General features: G+C 39.5%; 1 protein-coding gene across 1 annotated transcript; it reads right to left on the bottom strand.

Annotated features, from left to right (window-relative positions):
* Positions 1-8158: 8158 nt before the first annotated feature.
* Positions 8159-23897, bottom strand: LOC148862047 (uncharacterized). The gene is given in 7 exon segments (XM_088985085.1): positions 8159-8335; positions 9016-9056; positions 9059-9337; positions 11239-11373; positions 11496-11633; positions 13450-13549; positions 23787-23897. Coding segments are annotated over 7 exon segments (981 nt in total).
* Positions 23898-25349: the final 1452 nt, after the last annotated feature.

Here is a 25349-nt window from a genome sequence, read left to right as displayed (position 1 = left end):
CCCCATTTGGCTGCAAGTGCAGACTTTCTATAATGGTCTTACTGACTCAAATAAGACCATATTAGATGCTGCAGCCGGAGGATCCATAAATAATAAAACTCCTGAGGTTGCCCATGCACTTATTGAGGAAATGGCAGCCAACAATTATCAATGGCATTCGGAAAGGACTCAAACTAGGAAGCAGCAAGGCTTGCATAATGTTGACACTTATACAGCACTAGCTGCACAAATAGGAGCACTCAGTAAAAAAATAGATGAAATGCAGATAGCTGCCATGCATGTGCAGCCTCTTAATTGTGAATTGTGTGGGGGAGGCCACATCAGTACAGACTGCCAAGTTGGCAATCAGTTCAGACCATCTACTGAACAAGTTGACTATGTCAGCAATTCGTCAAGACAGCAGGGTTACCAGAGTCACCATACTTTTCATCCAGGATGGAGGGGACATTCAAACCAGTCCTGGCCAAATCAGCATATTTCCAAGCCGTTCCACCAGACTTATCATCAGCCTGAACCGAAATCCAATTTGGAGGAACTGATGACAAAATTTATAGCAGGTGCAGAAACTAGGTTCCAGAACCAGGAAGCCTCAATCAAAAACCTGGAAAACCAAGTGGGGCAATTGGCACAATTAATCTCTTCCAGACTGCCGGGAACTCTTCCAAGCAACACTGAAGTGAATCCACGAGAGCAGGTGCAAGCTATTACCTTAAGAAGTGGAAAAGAGTTGCCTGAGGTAGAAAAGAAGAATTGGGCTGAACCCAAGGCAGAAACAAGCCTTGGAACCAGACAACAGAAGACGGAACAACCAGAAGCACAACAAGGGATGCACCAACAACCACAAGTTCCATTCCCTAACAGGCTGAAGCAACAAAAATTGGAGAAGGAATTTGGTAAGTTTCTTGAAATATTTAAAAGTTTACATATTAATATTCCTTTTGCTGATGCTTTAGCCCAGATGCCACACTATGCAAGGTTTTTGAAGGAATTATTGGCAAACAAAAGGAAACTGGGAGATGTGGCTACAGTTGCATTAAATGAGGAATGTTCTGCTATCCTTCTGAACAAGCTGCCTCAGAAACTCAAAGATCCAGGGAGTTTCACTATTCCTTGTACCATTGGCAGTTTAAAAATTGAAAAAGCTTTATGTGACCTGGGAGCTAGCATCAATTTAATGCCATATTCTATCTTCAAGAAATTGGGGTTCATATGAACCCCAACCCACTAGAGTGGCATTACAATTGGCTGATAGATCCATTAGACATCCTAGGGGGATCATAGAAGATGTGTTAGTTAAAGTTGACAAATTCATTTTTCCAGTTGATTTCATTGTGTTAGACATGCAAGAAGATGTGGAGGTCCCGCTTATCCTAGGGAGACCTTTCCTGGCTACCGGGAAAGCAATGATTGATGTCCAACAAGGACAACTCAGCCTTAGGATACAAGATGAGGAGATAATTTTTAAAATGTCTGATGCTATGAAACATGCACCCTCTAGTGATGATTCTTGTTTTATGATTGATGCCATTGAATTGACAATTGATGAATGCTTCCAGGTAAGTAGAATAACTGATCCTCTTGAACTCTGCCTCCAGCAGGGAGAACTTGAAGAAACAGAAAATGAAAAAATAAACCTCATGATAGCATACCTGAATGATAAGCCTCAATTCAAGGGAAAGGGGTTTCTTAAATTAGAGAACTTAGGCAAATTGCCCGGACCATCAGGTAAGCCATCACCCCAAGAACCCCCCACCCTTGAACTGAAGCAATTACCATCCCATTTAGAGTATGCTTTCCTTGAGGAACCATCAGATCTCCCCGTGATAATTTCCGCAGCACTGAATCCCTTACAAAGAGAAAAATTATTAAGAGTGCTGCGGGAACACAAAAATGCTATAGCTTGGAAGGTAGAAGATATCAAAGGCATTAATCCATCAATCTGCACTCACAGAATTTTGATGGAAGAGGACAGCAAGCCTTCCGTTCAGCCCCAAAGGCGCCTGAATCCCAACATGAAAGAAGTGGTAAAGGCTGAAATAATTAAGTTGTTAGATGCTGGGATCATTTATCCTATTTCTGATAGTTCTTGGGTAAGCCCTGTGCAAGTTGTGCCCAAAAAAGGGGGTACGACTGTTGTTCCAAATGAGAAAAATGAACTCATCCCTACTAGAACCATTACCGGATGGCGTGTGTGTATTGACTATAGAAAATTAAATGAAGCCACCCGGAAGGACCATTTCCCTCTCCCATTTATGGATCAAATGTTGGAGAGGCTAGCCGGGCATGAGTATTATTGTTTCTTGGATGGATATTCAGGGTATAACCAGATACCAATTGCACCAGAAGATCAAGAAAAGACCACTTTTACTTGCCCATATGGAACCTTTGCATACCGAAGGATGCCCTTTGGGTTATGCAATGCCCCAGCAACCTTTCAGCGATGTATGATGTCTATATTTTCTGATATGGTTGAAAAATTTATTGAGATCTTCATGGATGATTTTTCAGTTTTTGGCTCTTCATTTGATGCATGTTTGAATAATCTGGAACAGGTGCTTACTAGATGTAAAGAAACACATCTTGTGTTGAATTGGGAGAAATGTCATTTTATGGTGCAAAAAGGCATAGTGCTTGGACACAAGATCTCTCAAAGAGGTATAGAAGTCGACAAGGCCAAGGTGGAGGCAATTGAAAAATTACCAACCCCAACATCTATTCGTTCTTTGAGAAGTTTCTTAGGACATGTCGGATTCTATAGAAGGTTTATTAAAGATTTCTCAAAAATTTCCAAGCCATTATCTACCTTGCTTCAGAAAGAAGTGCCTTTTGAATTTTCAACTGAATGTCTTCATGCTTTCAACATCTTGAAAGACAAATTGATCCATGCACCTATCATGATAGCACCAGATTGGACCCTCCCATTTGAATTGATGTGTGATGCGAGTGATTTTGCTATAGGAGCTGTTTTAGGACAAAGAATGAACAAACATTTTCAGCCAATTTACTATGCTAGCAGAACCTTGACTGGACCCCAACTCAATTACACCACCACAGAAAAGGAGCTGTTAGCAGTAATATTTGCACTTGATAAGTTTCGTTCATATCTGATATTATCCAAGGTTGTTGTCCACACAGATCACTCGGCATTAAGGCACTTGCTTACCAAGCAAAACTCAAAACCAAGACTGATCAGGTGGATCCTTTTATTGCAAGAGTTTGACATTGAGATTAGAGACCTGAAGGGTGCTGCAAACCTGGCTGCTGACCATCTCTCCCGGTTGGACACGGTAAGCTCAAAAGAGGAGATAACCAGCAACATTCGAGAAGAATTTCCGGATGAGCAGTTGTACTCAATACAGAAATACTCATATCCTTGGTATGCTGATTTTGCTAATTATCTAGCTGCACAAGTCCTTCCTCCTAACCTTTCATATCAACAGAAAAAGAAATTCTTTTCTGATGTAAAATACTATCTGTGGGAGGAACCCTTTTTGTATAAATTGTGTGCAGATCAGATCATAAGGAGATGTGTCCCCGAAGAGGAGATGGAGTCGGTACTCCAATTTTGCCATGATAAAGAAGCAGGAGGTCATTTTGGAGCTAGTCGCACGGCAGCCAAGGTTTTACAATCAGGTTTTTATTGGCCCACACTCTTCAAAGATGCCCATCGGTATGTGTCCACATGTGACAAATGCCAAAGATCGGGAAACATTTCCCGACGGAATGAAATGCCCCTTTCCAATATTTTAATCTGTGAAATCTTTGATGTTTGGGGTATAGATTTCATGGGACCTTTCCCGAATTCTTTTGGGAATAAGTACATCCTCGTTGCAGTTGACTATGTATCCAAATGGGTAGAAGCCATGGCTTTACCCACAAATGACTCAAGAAAGGTAGTACACTTCCTAAAGAAGCTATTCTCCCGATTTGGCACTCCGCGAGCTATAATTAGTGATAGGGGAACTCACTTCTGCAATAGCCAATTTGAGAGGTTAATGCAGAAATATGGAATTACACATAAATTAGCTACCCCTTATCACCCTCAAACCAGTGGCCAAGTGGAGTTGGCTAACAAGGAACTCAAAAGAATTCTGGAAAAGACCGTAGCATCCACCAGAAAAGATTGGTCCATCAAATTAGATGATGCATTATGGGCATACAGAACTGCATTTAAGACACCTATTGGCATGTCCCCCTACAGATTGGTCTTTGGTAAAGCATGCCATTTACCAGTTGAATTGGAACACAAGGCCTATTGGGCTCTTAAATTCTTAAATTTTGACATTCAGGCCACAGGGGCTAAAAGGCGGTTGCAATTGAATGAATTGGATGAATTCAGACTTACCACCTATGAGAATGCCAAAGTTTATAAAGAAAGAATAAAAAACTGGCATGATAAGAACTTGCTGAGACGGGACTTTTATGTAGGCCAACAGGTATTGTTATATAATTCCCGTCTCCGCTTGTTTCCAGGTAAGCTGAGATCCAGGTGGTCTGGACCCTTTACCATTTCACAGGTTTTTCCCCATGGGGCTATAGAACTCACCCACCCAGTTCAGGGCACGTTTAAAGTAAATGGTCAGCGCCTGAAACCATATTTAATGGGCAGTACTGTACCCCCTCCATCCACTGTTTATCTAGATAACCAATAATCTCTTATGCTTGCTCATGAACAAGTTAAGGAATCTTTTTGTCATTTATCTTTATAGAATATTAGTTAGTAAAATAAAGATATTTTTCTCAAAATTCCAATTCTTTAAGGACTCAGTTCATCATTTTCTTTTCTTCAGTTTGCTCTAGCAAGTGTGACTCCCTAACACTACGAACATTGAGGACAATGTTCATCTCAAGTGTGGGGGAGTGAGCCCGAGGCTAGGGTATGGGGGTTGAAACCATGCACCTCATGCACCCCAACACACATATGCAAGCAATGACATCACAAAAAAAAAAAAAAAAAAAAAAAAAGAAAAAAAAAAAAAAAAGACTGGAACCCCTCAAGTTCATTACTATTTATTTGATGATTTTTTTTAAGAAGGAATTCAATGAGTTGAGGGAGACTGATGTACTTGTTAAGTTTTTATTCTTGTGAATGACCCAATTTGATTTATGCAGGAGAAAAGGGGAGTTGAATATGCCTTTCAGCATGACTAGCCCTAACTTCCTTCATGTGTATGGAAGCCCTTGATTTCATTGTTAATGGTCAAGAGAGCTAGTGCACATCTGAAGTGCTAATTCTTGAGGTTCAATAATTGCAAAGAAGGACAAAAGCCCAAATTGACTCCGCTATTCTGAGCTGAATAGTAAAACTAGCAGCTTAGAACATGAGTCCTATTTACCTACCTCAAACAAGTGACCAGTGTGAGATGGAGCATAAGATGCACTCACACCAAAAAAAAAAAAAAAAAAAAAAAAAAAAAAAAAGAGAGAAAAGTGTGAGATGGAGCATAAAATGCACTCACACCGAAAAAAAAAAAAAAAAAAAAAAAAAAAAAAGGTGAGATGGAGCATAAAATGCACTCACCCTTAGAAATAAGTAATTGTGGTGACAATCGAGGTTCAAAGGGGCACTCTAAAGTTGAACTCTCATTGAGATTTAGTTACAGATGTGAAACTCAGTGAAATTTGATTATTAACCTTGACAATTAAAGAGCTGATTTATATATGAATTAGGAGTGAAGGCTAGACTATGATGAAATTCATATTCTCCTTTCCTCGGATCTGATACATATCTTAAATGGTAATTTACAAGAATAAGAGTTAAGCACTTACAAAAGTTCCCCGACTACTCAATGCATTTCTATCTTAAAAAGTTCACCAGGTAAATGGTGAGAACAGAAGGGGGGAATGTTAAGTTTATGGCTGATGTCTTTGCTTGAGGACAAGCAAAAGCTTAAGTGTGGGGGTATTTGATGAACTTACAATTTATCTATATTTTATGAGGTTTTTGCATGAAATTTTATAATGGTTTAATTAAATTTTTGCCGTATTTTAGCTTGATTGCAAGAAAGATTTCAGGGGGAGCCAAATCAACAAAAAGAAGGCAAAAGCAAGAAAAGAAAACCCAAAAATTTATCAAGTTCAGCCCGGCCCAGCCATGAGAGCAAGAGAATTTCATTCGGCCCAAGAAGAGCAAGTGAAACTCTTTGGAAAATCCAAGGGAAGAAGCCTAGCTATGAGGAGAATTCGGCCCAGCAAGGAAGGCCCATTTTTAGCCCAAATAACAGCCTAGAGTGTAGCCCACATGAGCTCAAAAGCAAGCTAAGTTGTAGCCCAAATAGCAGCCCAAAGGGAGCTAGGGGCGGCAACTTCTAGGAGTTTCTTGAAGAGAAGGAGGGAGCACTCTAGAAGGTTCATGAGGGGTGTAATACACCCCATTCTAGAGGCTTCAAGAAGGGGCAAGAGCCCCCTTGAAAAACTATATAAGGAGGCCTCTAGGAGGGGAGAAAGTTGTTCAATTGCTTGAGAGGAAGGCTCTCCCACTCTTAGAGGTTCGGCCACCTTGAGAGAAGAGAAGAGAAGAAGGCTAGGCGCAAGGAAGAAGAAGAAGAAGGGCTGAAGGAAGTTCAAGACAAGCAAGCTAGAAGAAGAAGGTGAGTTCGAATTGAGAGTTTGTGATTCAAAGATCTTCTGTAATAAATCATTTGTAGTTTCATTCTCTTTTGATTTGAATTCAGTTTCTTAGTTATATGTTCTTTCTTCTTTCTCCTTGTTTCCATTCTTCCTTGATGTATTTCAGCTTGTAAAATTTCAGTTCAGCAATCTAATTCTTTTTGATTCATTCAAATGGTCATGCATTGTATTTGAAGTTTCTTGAATAAGGGTGTGATTGTAGATTAATTCGGCCAACTAACCTTCAAAACTCAGATCTGAATTCTCAGATCTGAGATTGCAAGATCTGAATTGCTTGAAAGAGAATTCAGATCTGCAATTTTCAGATTGGGCGAATTAATCTACAGCTTGGAATTCCTAGAGTGCTTGAGAGAGACTCTAGGAATTCAGATCTACTATTCAAGAACTGAATTGAGTGCAAGGTTAGAGATAACTTGCACAATTCAGTTGGTGATCAATTCAGATTTGAATTGATGCCTTAGAAGTGTTTGAAGAAATGCATGCATGAGGATTAGATTCTTGCTAGAGATAGAAGAACCGTCACTCATGCATAGGATGAACATGCACTTGAGAGAGGCTGTTCATGACCTTGGGGTTTCACCAAACCAAGGCTCAATCATGATTCATTCGAATGATCCAAATTGATAGATTGCTGAATTCTGAGATTGACATTTACTGCTTACTCTTCTAACCTGAATTGAAGGCAATTGGACCAATGATTTAGATAGATTTTAATTTAGGATTTCTTAGCTTTCATTAGAGTTTTGATTTATTTGTTGATCAGATAAGAAATGTTCAATTTAGTATTGGTAATTGTTTCCTAAATCCTCGTGGGAACGATACTTCACTCACTACTTTATTACTTGAACGGCTAGTGCACTTGCTAGTGTCACAATGAGCCACACATCAACCTCCTGCTTCTGTTTTTTTGAGATGAAAATAAGTTTGATATTTTTCATTTGGTTGAGAGATTTGTCAACCCTGAAGCATTTCTGATTGTATATGTTAGTGCCACCCAATATCTTTTCTTCAATTAAAATATAAAGTATATTTGTTGGAGATGTTAACTATTTAACAAGGAGCGAGTGAGATATCAGTGTCACAACAGGTCAGCAAAAGATGACACTATTGTAATCTGATAGTATATAGTGCGATTTAGTATTCATTCTATGTTTCATCATTCTCTTGTACAAGGTGAAAGAAGCACATGTCATGTCGAACAAAGTAGTAAAAAATCTACAACTACAACTGGGAATTTCTACCTTTGAATGTCCATAACACACACAGAAGAAAGCACAGTATGCAACCAAACTTTCTATACACACCTCTCTGTAAACACCTGCATCTTTATCTGCACATAAAAAAATAAATGGCAACATGCTTGCCCACTAGCTCTAAAAGAACATGTAGATACAACTCTTCACAAACTTACTATAAAGAGAAGAAAGTACAATGGAAAAAATACCAACAGCTGCCCCAACCAGGGTCTTTTTGCAATATGGATAAATTTGAGAAGAGAGAAGAAGGGCAAAGGGATGTTAAATTTAAATTAATGGAGGACAAGACAGTAAGCTGCTATACTGAATCTTTTTGCAATAATAGGACGGACATCATCAGCATCAACCAGGGTCTCAAGGAAGGGAAGTAATGAAATTAGTGCAGAGTCTGATGGATCATCAAACCAACTCTTAATTGGAATCCCATTATTCACTTGCAACCGGAAAACCTGAAAATCATAAAAGATGGAACAAATGATTCAACAATCCAGAACTCATCATATAAAAGGAGTAGTTCATTAAACTTGTATTTAATTAAAAAGGCCATATGCCTAAGTTCTATTTTGAGAAAGAGGTAAGGTATTGTTAATCTTTACTGTAAAAAGATCAAAATAATATAAGTACCGATCAAGCTCCATGTACAGCCAGCAACCATACAGAGAAACCACCCAAAGACTAGGCTCTCTACCTAAATACAAGAAGTAACACGACTGTGTATCTAAGTAAAAAAGATACTACAATAATAACTTAAAAAAACAAAAAAAAAAAAAAACAAAAAAACAAAACAAAAACTGATGGTGTGGGATATGCCTAAGTTCTGCACTTGCAATTCAGTAAAGCTGACTGTTTGAACTCTAAATATATAATTTTCTTATCCCATACAAGGTCCATTGATCGTTATGAAACATGAAAAACATCCTTGTAAAGGTTCCTCACTTTAGGGATACAACATGGATGAGCTGGGAATGGGATTTTGTTAAAATTTGAATGGGCCTGGCCTAGACACCCAGGCCCAATGCAACGTAAATTCTCTAAATCAACTAACCAACTTGCACTCCTATCTAACTTGGTAAAGATCCATGTAAAGATTGAACAGATAAATCAAATGTATTGAGAAGACAAACAGTACCTGTGGAGAATTGTCTATTATGGCAACTTTTGCCAGGTCAAGTCTTTAGTGTAGGTACCATCTGAAAAAATGCATGACTCCCGATATACACGTCGCGAAATAAACTTTCTGTCTGGATCCAGTATATTCAAGAGCTGCTCAGCATATGTACTTTGACCCGCTGTAAAAACAATGACCTCAAACATCTCTGCAACCCTCTCCAAGAATGTCTGAAGGTGGGGACTCTGCCGCACATAGACAGCATGCTCTTTCATGTTGAAATGAACTTGAAAGGTGAAATCTGCATTATCACAGGACTCCAGGGTAGAATGAAGAAGTGTTTCTGTACAGATGGAAACCAGTACTTTAGCAAAATTGGTATGTACAGTATTTTTTCCAATAAACATAATCTTTCAAATAGAATGTTAGGAATTTAAAATACAAGAAAACAGACATGCAAGGCTCAACTAGTGTTTTAAAAGTGCAAGGCGCAAAAAAAGCGCAAGGGCCAATTTGCGCCTGAAGCGCAAGGCAAGGCGTGCCTTTTTAAGAAAGGGGCAAAATTACAAAAAGAAAAGGCTAAAAAATAAAAAAAAAGTCAGAAAATTAAAAAAAAATGCAAAAAAATATTAAAATATAAACTTAAAATTAAAATAAATGATTTAAAAAAACCTATTATCTAAAATTAAAATACATAAACATAACATGTACAGTGTATTCAAATAAAAATTTAAAAATAAAAGCAAACATATAAAGCATTTTCAAGCATGTAAAACCCACAATCTCTTTTTTTTCCTTAATTGCATTGCTTCGAGTAGTTAATGTGACGTAAAACATATTGCGTTCTTGATTCTATGAGTCGCCTTTGTACCATGCCCCTCGAGGCAAGCCCGAATGAGTCTATGTTAGGGTCTGAAATTCTTATTTCTCACATAAAAGATAATGATTTTATAACTTTCATTGCCTTATCATAGACTCGTTTGGGCTTGCCTCGAGGGGCATGGTTGGGGGTCCGGGGACGGAGCCCCTGACCCAACCATTACATTAGACTCAAAATAAAGAAAAAAGTGCAAAATTTTAAAAAGGTGCATGCCTAGGCTAAGGTGCAAGGCACATCAGGCACACCGGGCACGTGCCTTTTGAAAGGGGTGCGCCTAGCACCTAGGTGAGGCACATACCCCAAAATGCGCCTCGCTTGGGCGCCTAGGCACGCCTTTTAAATCATTAGGCTCAACTAAGAGTTGGCATGATACCACACAAAATGATTGCATAGGTTTTGACATCCACTTCTGGCTCCTAAGGCAACATCAAGCACAATGCAGAATCCAGAATATTGAAACCCACAAGAACATCTAATATACCAAATTGCAGATTCTGGAATCTGGATGTTCACCCTAGTCATAGTTTTCAAAGTGTCAAGGCAAGGCTAAGCGATAGGGGATGCCTTGTTGCCTAGTCACCAAGGTGGACACCTAGGCAATGCCTAGGCAATGGATTTTTTTAAGTAAAAAAACATATTAGGGTAGTTCTCTAGGTTCCATAGCCATATTTCCTTAATAATTATCCATAATTTTCATAAAAAAGTATAAACTTCAAGTTGACGTGTAGAAAATCAATATATTCATGAGAAGAAAAAGAAAGAAAAAAAATTTAGAAAATATAGGGGATGAACCCCTATTTTTGTCAGAAAATAAAAGGGGGAGGGAGAAATTTTAAGTTCTTCCATGAAAGTTGTGGCAAACACTGTCCAGCTTTCCTACTTATTGGTTCAGGTCTTGAAGTCCATGAGGGTTCAATACAGCATTTAGCAATGTGTGTTTTGATTAAACCCTAACAAATAAAAAAAATGAATATTTAATTTAATAATGTCTATTTTATAATTATAACCTCAAAAAATTAAGAATATAAAAGTATTTTATAACACAATGTACAAAACTGCTTGACGATTAGGCAAGGTGAGCCTCCAAGGGCGCTTTGTCGCCTTGACAACTATGACCCCAGTTATGATGGAAATCCACGAGATGGATTTTGGATCTTGTTAAGTTCTTCAATGCTCCTCCAAGGATATGAACTTCTAAAATATGACAGGAATTATTAAATTATATATGACAAGAATTATTAAATTAAGACATGGCAAGCATTGAGCTGAAATTTTGATGACATGTTACAAGATGACAAGAAAACAAATATCAAGCAATCAACAAAAAACACACCATAAAAATATCAACAAGCGAACTCCCTTACCATCCAAATCAAGTACTAAGGTAATAGGTTTTTTTCTCCGTGATTCCTTGGGCAATAACATAGGCCACAGAGTTGGAACAACATCTGATAGATCTGGCAAATTTTTGATAAATAATTGTGGATCAAAGCATTCCACTTCAGCAGAGACAAAGAGTGTGTGATAGCATCTTATTCCTGGTCAAAAGATCTTCTTTGATGGACCTCTAGATAGAGGCAAGTGTCATCTGGGCTGCCTATGGCTTCTTCACATGGTTCACCGTCATGACTATTGCTTGTTTCCAGTGTTTCCTCAAGGAAAGGCAATATCATGTATCTCTCAGCCATATTGCATATCAAACTAGAATCAGTACATTCGTACTCAAGAAAGTGTGTGGCCTCCATTTTTTCATCAAATCCTGCATTCTCATCATAGGATAAACCAGAAAAAATCATGTCAGACCTATATTAATCCGATATTTTGCAAGCACAACAGCATGAGCTACTGATGCCATCATCATTGTCATCAAGTTTCAAATGTACCAATATCAGGGATATTAATGCTCCCTACTGTAAAATTAAGAAAAGGTAAGAATTCTAGATCCATTTTATTTGCAGAATACCGATCATAATAAGACTTCAACACAGTTATTTTGCTGTGGTAAATTTCTTTTTTTACTGTGACAAATTATAGCCATAGAAGAACAAGTGACTATGGGTAGATTCCATAGTAACCTATCCAATACATGCAGTGAAACCAATATGCAGTGGAACAAAGAGTATACATATTTCCCTTTGACATTTCAGATGTTCAAAATAGTTGTGACCACAATATCTGATTCAAGACATTCAGAGCATATTTTCAAGGCAAATGCCTTAAGCAACAGAACAGGAAGTTCATCAAGATTAACGCTTAAGGCAATGTTAAGCAAGGCAATAGATACCATTATTTCAAAAAAAGAAAAAAAAAAAACCATTATGACAACAAATGACATCATGTGAACTCAGTGTCGCAAATTCTCATGTTAAGAACCCCATCACCTACCTCACAACAACATCTTCAGTAAATATTTGGATGAAGAATTTATGCTTTTTACTTCACCTACCATAACATAAGGTAAGTTTTGGATAGGACTAATGTAAGAGAAGGTTCATTTCAAAACGGGTTTTTTGCAATTGACATTAGGGATTGGAACATTTTTTTTTTTATTTAGCTTAATCATCTTATGTGCACAACATTCAAAAAATTTTCAAAGTCGTCTACAATTTACTTTTGGCTTCTTTTATTGTAAGCTTTATTTTTTGTTACTTTTAAACACCAAATAATCTTTTAAGTCCCCTTACCTTTGGGCAAAGTTCAGGTTGTGATCACCATAGACCATGGTGTCCAGTGATGATGTAGGATCCCTCTCTGATGTAGGACTTTAATGACCAAATGATGAGTCTAAGAGGATCAGCGTGGGTTTAAGGATTAGGGGTTGGTTATAAGACTAAAAGCAGAGATTAGTTAAGTTAGTCCAAAATCCAAATACAGTAAAAAACTTCAAAAATAGGGGAAAGAGGACAACAATACAATAGTTACCATTTTTCAAAAAAGAAAAAAAAATACAATCCTTATAGTCTCATATATAAGACCAAAATAGAGGATATTGTCATCTCTTCGGTGTCACACCAAATTTCAGTTGAGAACTTTTTCATGGATAAGTGAAACTTTTGTTAAATTAGAAATAGGGTTTTTTTGAACCCCCCTTCCACAATTATGTTTTAGGCACCTAGATTTCATATTAATATATTTTTAATTGCTTATCGAATATATCCTTCTACCTTCTTTTGTACTTGACAACCGTTTGATGATTCAAACAGATTATTTATTTATTGATCACTCAAACACATGATCCAACATTGATTTCATGGGAACCTCCTATACATATGGCTATTGCATCAATTTGGGTCAGTCTAGCTGTGGGCCAAGGAGTGATCATTCAGCTGAGTTTTGGCTGGACCAAACCTGCTCAGAGTTACGGTACTTATCTGTAAGAGCATCTTCTTCTCTTGGTGGAGAGTATTTTATATACAATACCCAAAGAGATATAGACTTCCACAGAATGAAAAGCATGATGACTTCAAAATCCAAGCGCCTTCATTCCATCCACCAAATGATTCTAATGCAAGTGGGGGTGAGAAATTTTACTAACTCAATCTATTATCATTCAACCAACAACAATAGAGTAATACCTCCATAGATTTGAACGTTTGGTTTGCAGTGAAATACATCTGACTGCAAAATAGGTGAGAAGATTGTGTCCAAGTTTGACGGACATGCACCTGGTAGGAACTGCAAATCAATGAATCATTATCAATTAATCTAAGGATCTGAACAAAATAGTCATCTTAAACAAGAAAATAATATCAAATTACAATGAACATCAGTCACAGTGTTTTAAAAGTGCAAGGGCCATTTTGCACCCAAGGTATGAGGCGCAAGGCAAGGAGCATGCCTTTTTAAAGCAAGGCACAAGGATGCAAAAAATGCAAAAAAAAAAAAAAAAAAAAAAAAAAAAAAAAAAAAAAAAAACCTAAAATGTCAAAAATGCCAAAATTTAAGGGCCATTTTGCACCCAAGGCATGAGGCGCAAGGCAAGGAGCATGCCTTTTTAAAGCAAGGCACAAGGATGCAAAAAATGCGAAAAATGCAAAAAAAAAAAAGCTAAAATGTCAAAAATGCCAAAAATTTTCAAACAATGCAAAATATTAAAAATATTAAACACATTATAATTAAAAATAAACTTAAATTAAAAAAAATGTTTTAAAAAACTATTATCTCAAATTAAAATACATAAACATAACATGTAAAACATATTTAAAATGAAAACTTAAAAGGAAAATCAAACACTTTTTCCCAATTGCATTACTTCAAATAGCTAATGTGATGTTAAACATTATGCATATCTGATTCTACGAGCCATCTTTGTACCAAGCCCCTCGAGGCAAGCCCAATAAAAGATACTTGTTAATGTAGCTCATTCATTCATCCTAATAAAAGATACTTTAAGACAAACTATAAAATCTTTGTATAGGGATTAAGAATTTAAGACCTTGATATTGACTTGTTTGGGCTTGCCTCAAAGGGTTTGGTCGGGGGTCTGGGGGCGGAGCCCCAGGCCCAACTGCTAAGCACAAAAAATAGAAAAATCCAGATTTTCTAAAGGCACATGCCTGGGCTGAAGCACAAGGCGCAACAGGCACACACCTTTTGAAAGTGTTGTGCCTGGGACCTAGGCGAGGCACATACCCTACAATGCACATCACCTGTGCGTTGTGCGCTTACGTGCACCTTTTAAATCATTGGTCAGTTAGTTAAAAGAAAGTTAAGCTGAAGAAATTTGTACATATTTTATTAAGACAAATATAATATATATGTGTGTGTGTGTGTGTGTGTGTGTGTGTGTGTGTGTGTTTATGCCTATAAGGAAGTGAAAACAATAGCATTCTCATGCTTTCCTTCCCAAATTTTCAGTGGTTCAAATCGTTCAACAAAAACCACTTCACATATAGGTCAATTGAGCCAAAGCTACAAATAGCCCAACTGATGTGATAGTACCCTATCAATACCAATGCCAATCTTTAAATAGCTGAAACAAATTTAGAAGAACTTGATGCCTCCACCACAATAAATTGGATATCCCACGCTGAGTTCCTTGAGAATATAAAAATAGGAGACAGTTAATACTCTGATCAGTTTTGTGAAACAAGCATTCAAGAACAAAGGAAAAAGAAATGTTGAAGAGAGAGCAGTGTAAAGAGACTAGGCCGAATGAGCCCTAGCATCTTTGCTTGTAATATCTTTTATTTTACTGTTGATGGGCCACACTTAATGGGCCTGTTATTTCTCCTCGTTTTATTCACTTTATGTAACTGCCAAGCTGGCCGCCCACTTAAGGGTATTCTTGTTATCATATAATTTTTAGATCTTAATAAAATAGGGTTAGAGGAGAATGGAGAATTGTTCGACTCCTCCTTCTCTTACCTCCTCTTTTCGCCATCTTCTTCTTTTGTATTGTTGTTTATACTTTCCTTTGTTTCTTCTAATCCCTAAATTTGTTCTTAATATTTGAGGACAGATTTGCATTTTGGTATCTGAGCGGGTTTAGTTCTTCTCTTTTTTCTTCGTTCCCATACACTCTAAAATTAAGAGAGTGTATGGAGAGATAGGTTCTCTATAGTATAGAGGATCACTTGCCTAGTTGGTAGAGGGTTTTGGAGAGTTTAGATCTGGTTGGATTTTGCCAAGAAGCGGTGTTGTTCTGTTGCTGCTCGAAACCCTAGTCGACTAGAGATTTTCGAAGTTACCAGGTAAAGGTGAATCTTGGGTGTGGCACTCTGTGCTTGGAAGGTGTCTCGTGACTCTTGAAGGAGGGTGGTTCAGGTTTGGAAGAGTTTGGGTTGGTCTGGTAGGTGCGGCTGCATCTTCTCTCTTCCTCCCAACAACTGGATGAAGCAAAACCCTAGTTTTTCGAGCATTTGAGTTCTGGTTTGACTTCAAGTAAGTTCATATAGACAAAATTTCTGGTTCTTTGTTTTTCGTTTGATTGATGGAGACATACGGAAGTGAGTACAAGCAAGTGTCGATTTCAGGCCTTGGCTCGGTAGATTCCGTTTTGACTGGTGTAACCACAATCAAGCTAGATGGGACAAATTATCTTGCTTGGGCACAACCTATAAGAATTTATGTCTATAGTAGAGGAAAACTCGGGTATCTCACCGGCAGTAAGGTGAAACCCAAAGAGACGGATCCTGAATTTGAAAAATGAATGCAAGAGAACTATATTGTCATAGGATGGTTGGTCAACTCTATATAACCTCATATAAACCAACACTATCTCTGGATGTCTTCGGCTAAGGAGATATTGGACAGTGTTACTGAGATATATTCACAGAAATTGAATATAGCTAGAGCTTATAAGTTGAAAAGTGATGTAAAAAACCTGAGACAGGGGGAGAAGAGTGTAGCAATCTACTACTCTATACTGAAATCCCTATGGCATGAAAATGATGTTATGGTGACAGTGGTATGGGAGAGTAAGAAGGATGCTGAAATGTATAGAAAGTTGGTGGAGAGAAATAGGGTGTTTGAATTTCTCACTGGACTCAACCCTGAGTTTGACATTATTAGACAAAATATCTTGGCCAGAGATGAGGTTATTCTTTTATAGGCATATGCTATGATAAGTAGTGAGGAGAGTAGGCGACAGGTTCAGTTGTGGGGTCCACCTATAGAACATTTTGCACATGCTGGAATGAAACCAAAGGGCCCTACTAAGAAAAAGGAAAACCTAATACTACTAATGTTGCTACAGTACCTGAAGGGGGAAACAAGGAGAGTGAAGAGAAATCAACCATTAAGCAGTTGGCTGCAATGAAGGTGGATTTTGAAAAGTATGGGAGGCTCCTAAATCACTTGGAAGCTACGGTTTCTTCAGCTCACCCTTCCAACAACACATCATCTTCATCAGCTTTTGCTCACTCAGGTATTCGTACTTCTGCAAACCATGCTTCAGTTTCAGGTAATCATAAAATCCCTTGGATTATTGATTCCAGTGCATCAGGCCATATGACTAGCCTATCTAATCTCTTTTGCTCATACCACCTTCTCTATGGGAAAGTGAAAATATCCCTTACTGATGGATCACTTGCCCCCATCTCTGCTAAAGGAGATATAAAGAACTTTGACACCCTTTTCTTATCCTCTGTCCTTCATGTCCTTAAACTTAACACAAACCTTTTATCTGTTAGCAGCTTAACAAAATCCATGAATTGCAGCATAACCTTCTTTCCCACTCATTGTGTTTTTCAGGACTTGCAGTATCAGAGGACGATTGGGAGTGGCCATGAGGCGAACGGAATATACTTGCTAGACACACCGGATCAAGCTTTGGAACCACCTCATGGAGTTGCCTTAGAGTCAGTTTTGTCAGAGTCTGTTAACAAAATTTTATTATGTCACTTTCGGTTTGGTCGCTTGTCTTTTTTTGCTTTGAGTCATCTGTTCCCAGATATGTTTAAAGGAGTGTCTTTATCGAGTCTTCATTGTGAGTCATGTGAACTGGCAAAGCATTGTAGACATTCCTATTCAATTAACAATAAAAGATCACTTTCTCCTTTCCATATTGTTCACTCTGATATATGGGGGCCATATCATATGCCAACCATGGAGGGTTACAGGTACTTTATCCTTTTTATTGATGATTATTCGCGTTACACTTGGATTTATCTCATGAAATCCAGGGATGAAGTACCAAGTATTGTGAAAAAATTTCATGAACTCATCCTCACCCAATTTAACACTTGTATCAAAATATTCCGTTCTGATAATGCTAAGGAGTATTTCGAGAGAACCCTCTCCACCTATCTTGCAACTTTTGGGGTTATTCATCAAAGTTCTTGTAACTACACTCTACAACAAAATAGGGCGGTGGAAAGAAAGAGCAGACATGTGGTTGAGGTTGCCAGATCCCTCTTATTTGCATTCCATGTTCCTATAAAATTTCGGGGAGATGTTGTTCTTACTGCTACTTTTTTTATCAACCGTATGCCCTCCCGGATCCTTGGCTTTAAAACCCCCTTTAGTCTTCTCTTCGCAGATGAGGATATCTTTTCTCTTCCTCTCTGTGTTTTTGGGTGCACTTGCTATGTGCATATTCACAGTCATCAAAAGCACAAGTCTGAACCTAAGGCTCATAAATGTGTTTTTCTGGGATATGCTTCCACAAGAAGGGATATTGCTGCTTTGATCCAGTTCATGGCACCCGCTTTGTATCTCGGGATGTCACCTTTGCTGAGTTGACTCCCTTCTTTAGCATTCCTCCTGAGGGGGAGAAATCTGACGAGCCCTTTGCTATGTCTCCAGTTGTTCCTCTCCCCATTATTTGTGAGTCTGATCATGAGGTGTCCACTTCTCCCATTGGACCTACCTCCGATATTCCTACTATTCTCTCTCCTCCTGCTCTCCAAAGGTAGTACCAAAGGCAGAGATTCAGACATGTGCAGGTTGTTTCCACTCCTTCAGAAGAGCATCTCGCCTCTCCCATCATTCTTGAGAAATGTAAATCAGTCCTCTAATATCAGATTTAAAAACAGTGATTAGCAGAAAAAATCAGAGCTGAATAATAGTGCAAGAGCTGTGTATGTTGAAGAGAAGAGGTAAGAGAAGGAGTTGAATAATACACCCTTCTACCCTAACCCTATTTATTAATCTCCAAAAGTTAATGATGACTAGTATGCCCTTAAGTGGGTGGCCAGCTTGGCAATTACATAAAGAAAATAAAACAAGAATAAATAATAGGCCCATTGAGGCCCATCAACATAAAATAAAAGATAAAAAAAATGATATCACACAAGAGGTTGTTAGGGCCCATTCGGCCCAGTCTCTTTACACTCCCCCTCAAGCTGAGCATAGATGTCAATCATGCCCAACTTGCTTATATAGTGTGTCAGTTTCCCTTTTGGAACTCCCTTGGTCAAGATATCTGTCAGTTGCGCTTCTGATGTGGTAAATGGCAAACAAACTTCCTCTGAAGAGACTCTTTCCCTTATGAAATGCCTATCAACCTCAATGTGCTTAGTTCTGTCATGTTGAACAGGATTATATGCAATGTTGATAGCAGCTTGATTGTCACAATAGAGCATCATTGGTTTCTCGTAGTCCACCCCCAATTCCTCTAGAAGAGATCATAGCCATAGTAGTTTTGATACACATGAGCCATAGCCCTGTATTCTGCTTTAGCTGAGGATCTAGCAATTGCCGATTGTTTCTTACTTCTCCAAGACACAATATTTCCAGTCACCAGAGCACAATAACCAGAGGTAGACCTCCTATCATCCACACATCCTGCCCAATCTGCATCAGTAAAGGCCTCCAGCTTCATGTGACCATGCTTAGCAAATAGAATACCTTTCCCTGGAGTACCTTTCAAGTAGCACAGGACCCTTTTCGCAGCAGCAAGATAAGTATCTCTAGGAAAATGCATAAACTGACTAATAACACTTACTGCATAGGAAATATCTAGCCGAGTCATGCAAAGATACAACAACTTCCCAAGTAGTCTCTGAAACACTCCCTTATCAGACAAAGGTTCACCATCTATGGTAGGAAGTTTATGATTAGGATCAATGGGAGTGGAGACGGGTTTAGCTCTAAGTTTACCAGTTTCAGCAAAAAGATCAAGGACATATTTGCGCTGAGATATGCAAATACCCTCCTTAGACCAAGCAACTTCAATGCCCAAGAAATACCGAAGGTCTCCCAAGTCTTTGATTTCAAATTCAGAATTGAGAAACCCTTTTAGTTTCCTGGCCTCTTCACTATCATTACACGTGACCATAATATCATCAACATAAACAATCAAGAAGGTCACCAGAGTATTATTTATCTTTAGGAACAATGTATGATCAGATTGTGTTTGAGTATAGCCAAAGGAGACAAGAGTAGCCTGAAATCTCTCAAACCAAGCCCGAGGAGATTGTTTGAGACCACAAATGGATTTGTGTAGTTTACACACCTTGGCTTTCATTTCTTTCCCATACACCCCTGGAGGTAGAGAAATATAGACTTCTTCATGCATATCTCCATTCAAGAAAGCATTTTTAACCTCAAACTAGTGTAGGGGCCAGTCCAAGGTAGTTGCTAGAGAAAGCAAAACCCTAACTGAAGTCATATTAGCTACAGGTAGACCTGTTCATGGGCCGGGCCGGGCTTTTAGTCTACATTAACAGAAAAATGATAGGCCCGAGCCTGAGCCCGGCTCGACCAACGGGCCTAGAACTTAGGCCCGAGCCCGGCCCTGACAAAAAGCCGAAAGCCCGACATTTCTGAGTCTCCTAACGTTTCTACTTCAAGCATTAACAAGTTCTCAGGAACAAACAAGCCACTTATGCAGTTCTACCTTGTTCTTTTCAGCAGGACCAACAGTTATAAAAACAGTAAACACTAAAGATTGTTATAGAATAAAATGGTAAAGAGGACTCATCGTCACCGCCGATAATTGTATTCGCCGGATAGTCCACGGTGAATTGGTGACTGTGGTCTGTGAGCTGCGAGCTTGACCTGCAATTTTGACAATGATCACTTGATCAGTTCGCGTCTGAGAAAGAAAGAGAGAGAGAGAGAGAGAGAGAGAGAGAGAGAGAGCTGACTGTCGCCGCCGGAGTTGTTGCATCGGTGAACGTTCGTTGCCTCGCCAGTTGATGAGAACTGTGCAGTGTGGAGGATGTGGAGAACTGGAGATTGGAGATGAAGGGTCGGCTGAAAAAAAGAATGGGAAGTGTTAGTGGTGTTAGTGAAGGGGTATTTCAGTCTTTGTACTTGTTGAGAATGTTGATGTGTACTATTATGTTAGTTTGAGTGCCTCTTACTTAAAGAAGGGCACTCAAGTCTTTTTCAATAAGTTAATAATATAATAATAGGTCTGGCCGAATCTAATCCAACTTTTCTCTAATTCGAACCAGCCTTTCTCTCTTTCCTCTCTTTTCTCTCCTCTTCTTTTGTCTCCTACTTCTTGTTGTTTACTTTACTTTATAGTCAACGAACAAGACAGAATTCTAGGACAGGTCAAACTTCAACATGGTATCAGAGTGAGGTTCACCAAATCAGACTTGCTAGAATTCTGCCTTCTGCGCATTCGAATTAAGGTTTCTCAGCTGTGAGTTGGAGACTGGGAAAAGGGCTGAAAAGGAGTGATCACCCTTTTCCCTAGGAGGTTCCTATGGCTCCGATTGTGTCGTTGGTGATTGGTTGTTGTGGTTTCTAAGCCCTAGTTAGGGCTGGTACGTGTGGTGCAGCGGTGTCTCAGCCCTTCGTGTGGTTGGCCTTCAGGCGATGAGGTAAAGTTTCTTTTATGCATATTTTTCAGTTATGGAATACATGAGAGATGTAGTACAGTTCGCATGATGGGTTTTCAGATTGCAGTATGCTAGGGTTTATTCTGGTTTGTGTGTGATTCGAAGGGAAATAGTGTCTACTTAATGGTGAAACTTCCTATAGTTGTGGATTAGGGTTGGTGGTGTTACAAGTGTGGTTTTCAGCATTTGATATCGCTGAAATCAGTGTGTAGACTTCGGTGAGTAGGGGTTGGTGTTGCTGTTTTCAGTATTTATTACTGTTGAAATCAGTGTGCAGATTTCAGTGAAGTGTCTGTGTGTACTGTGCATTGTGTAGTGCTCATAATTCAGTGCTCAGAATTCAGTGATAAGGGAGTTCAGCAATGGCAGATAACAGTGATAGTAAACCTAGTGTCATGATATCTATTGACTACCTGAATGTCCAAATGACCTCCATTAAACTGAATGGAGAGAATTATGTCCCTTGGGCCAAGTCTGTAGAGGTTTTTCTGAAGGCGAAGAAGAAAGTGAAGCATATAAGAGAGGAGAAACCCCCCATTAATTCTCAGGAGTATGAAGACTAGGAACAGGAAGATGCACAGATCATTACATGGTTGTGGAACAGTATGGAACCCAAAATCTGTGTGAACTTCATGTTTCTTGACACAGCCAAAGAGGTGTGGGATCATGCTAAGAAACTATATTCAGGTCAGGATAATACCACTAGGGTATATCAACTGTATCAGGAATACTTCAATCTGCAACAGGAAAATCAGAGCCTTGAGTATTATGCCAGTGTGAGGAATATCCGTAATGAGTTATATGTCTATCATCCTCTCACTTCAGATGTCAAAGTTCAACAGCAACAGCAAGAGCAACTTGATGTGACACGGTTTCTGGTGGGGGCTGAAGTCTGAGTATGAACCAGTACGAGCCCAGATACTAGGGGGATCTGCTCTTCCATCTTTAGAGGAGGTGTTTGCTCATCTTCGGAGGGCTTCCATTGGATCTATGGACTCTAATGTCTCCAATAAATCAACATTTGTAGTGTCGAGAGGTCGAAGTGGTAGAAGTGGGGCTTGAGGAGCCCAGCCTGGCAGGAGTGGTAGTGGTGGATCTACACATATCCATGGTGGTGGTCGTACTAGAGGCAGAGATTCAGGGGGAGCTCATGGTAGAGGACGTGGCTCGGGTCCACGGAAGTGTACTCATTGTGGTTTGGATGGACATACCATTAACTACTACTATGACTTACATGGTCCTCCCTCGACGTGGGCCAACCATTCCATGACTAGTGACACCAGTTTCAACTCTAGACAGAAGAACCAGTCAGCTGACCCGATGCCTTCTACTCCCTCAGATGGTCCAGGCAAGGAGATGGTGAGTGTTCCTCGGGATGAGTATAAGAGGTTTGTTCAATCCAAGTCGAAGTAGAACACAGCTTCCTTTGTACACTTAGGTATGGCTTGTTTGGCATCCACACCCAACCCCTGGATTATTGACTTTGGAGCCTCCGATCACATGACGGGAACTCCAGGTGTGTTTTCATCTCTCACTCATTGCTCAACATCACAATCTGTTACCCTTGCTAATGGCTCCACATCATCTATCTGTGGTGTTGGTAATGTTGACCTAGACCCTGTATCCCTATCCTCTGTTTTATATGTACCTAAGCTTCCATTTAATCTTATATCTGTTAGTAAGCTGACCAAGTTCCTTAAGTGTTCCATCACATTTTACCCTTCTATGTGTATTTTTCAGGATCTCAAGACGGGGATTGATGGAGGGCATGAAGCCGGAGGACTGTATTATCTTGATGGTGGTGGAAGAACATCAACGGCCCTTCAGTCATCCATTTCTCCTCTCCAGCGGCATTGTAGATTTGGTCATCCTTCGTTGAAAGTGTTGCAGTCCTTAGTCCCTTCATTGAGTCAACTTTCTGTTTTAGATTGCGAGTTATGTCAATTTGGGAAACACCATCGTGTTCCGTTTCGTTCTACGGTTGATAACCATGTGTCGAGTCTTTTTTCTTTAATTCATTCAGATATTTTGGGTCCTTATAAAGTGATGTCATATAATGGATACCGATATTTTGTTATTTTTGTTGATGACTGTTCAATAATGACGTGGTTCTATTTAATGAAAGAAAGAAGTGAATTATTTGCCATCTTCCAGAATTTTTATGTTGAGATCCGCAATCAATTTGGCATTCACATCAAAATTTTCTGTTCTGATAATGGTCGTGAATACTTGTCTTCATCTTTTCAAGAATACTTGGACCAACATGGAATTATACACCAAACTTCATGTACCTACACTCCGCAACAAAATGGGGTTGCTGAGAGAAAGAACCGCCATCTTGTAGAAATGGCACGCTCCCTCATGCACCACATGAATGTTCCCAAAACCTTTTGGAGCAATGCAATGCTCACCTCTTGTTTCTTAATTAATCGGATGCCCACGTCTATCCTTGATGGTCGTTCTCCTTTTAGTGTCTTATTCCCCAACATGTCTCCGTTTCTGCTTTCTCCTCGGGTATTTGGGTGTGTCTGCTTCGTTCATAATCTGGGTCCTGGGACTGACAAGTTAGATGCATGTTCCCTGAAGTGTATCTTCCTTGGCTATTCCCAAACTCAGAAAGGGTACAAGTGTTATCATCCCATTTCTCATCGTTCCTTGGTATATGCTGATGTTACATTCTTCGAGTCTACTCCGTTCTTCGTGGGGTCCGATGCTGCTGCTTTCTCCACATCACCATCCCCTCTTCCTCTTCCTGTAGCTGATCCACCTCCTCTGGTTCCAGTCATGCTTACGTCCTTGCCTCCGATGCCACCGTCGGTTGACCGTCCACCCATCCATCACGTGTATACACATCGCTCGCGTGTACCGGCTGCAGCTCCTCCAGCTTCATCACCGTCAACAGATCCAACTCCAGCTCCGACACCAGCCTCCGACCTAGATCTTCCTATTGCATTCCGGAAAGGTAAACGTACTTGCACCCTTCACCCTATTTTTAATTTTGTTTCACTTACCCACCTCTTCGCCTCCCATCGCCAGTTCATATCTTTGTTATCCTCCGTGGTTGTTTCTAAGGATGTCTAGGAAGCCCTTACCTCTCCAGAGTGGTGTCGTGCTATGGAAGAAGAGCTCTCTGCTCTACATGATAATCACACTTGGGATCTCACCGCTCTTCCTCCTGGGTAGCAGGTTATCGGTTATAAGTGGGTGTATAGTGTTAAGTACTTGCTAGATGGTCGTGTTGAGCGCCTGAATGTGCAACTGGTTGCTAAAGGGTACTTCCAAACCTATGGCATTGACTACACAGAGACATTCTCCCCGGTTGCTAAGATTGGGTCAGTTCGTGTCATCATCTCCCTTGCAGCTATGTATGATTGGCCTCTTCATCGGCTAGATATAAAAAATGCTTTTTTACATGGTGATTTGCTCGAGGAGGTCTACATGGAGCAACCACCCGGGTTTGTTGCTCATGGGGAGGATGGTAAGGTATGTAGACTTAAGAAGGCTATTTATGGACTTAAATAGTCCCCTCGAGCATGGTTTGGTAGGTTCAGTGAGGTGGTCAAGAAGTTTGGTATGAAACAGTGCCAAGTTGATCACTTTGTCTTCAATTTTGACTCTTTGGTAGGCAAAATAATATTGGTGGTGTATGTGGATGATATCGTTGTGACTGGGAATGATAAAATGGGCATTGACAAATTGAAGGCATTCCTACAGGAACACTTCCAAACAAAGGACCTTGGCAAGTTGAAATACTTTTTGGGCATAGAAGTAGCAAGATCTAAGCATAGCATTAATTTGTGTCAGAGGAAATATGTGCTTGATTTACTGGAAGAAACAGGGTTGTTGGGTACTAAACCGGCTGAGACACCTATGGGAACAAATACGAGGCTGAGTAGTGATATAGGTGAAGTATTTAAAGACCCTGGCAGATACCGATGACTTGTAGGCAAACTAAACTATCTAACCATTACTCGGCTAGATATTTCATTTACGGTTAGTGTGGTGAGTCAATTCATGCAGAAACCTTTGGTCCCACATTGGAATGCAGTGCTAAGGATTGTGAGGTATCTGAAAGAAGCTCCTGGTCGTGGTTTACTGTACAGGAGTGGTGGAAAACTGGTAGTAGAAGGATACACCGATGCTGATTGGGCAGGTTCTATGTCTGATAGATGATATACCACAGGCTATTGCACCTTTCTGGGGGGTAACCTGGTAACATGGAAAAGTAAGAAGCAAAT

Source organism: Nelumbo lutea, chromosome 4, assembly GCF_056320005.1.
Source record: "Nelumbo lutea isolate HS-2025 chromosome 4, American lotus-T2T, whole genome shotgun sequence".
Classification (NCBI taxonomy): domain Eukaryota; kingdom Viridiplantae; phylum Streptophyta; class Magnoliopsida; order Proteales; family Nelumbonaceae; genus Nelumbo; species Nelumbo lutea.
This window is presented reverse-complemented; position numbering and strand designations above follow the sequence as displayed.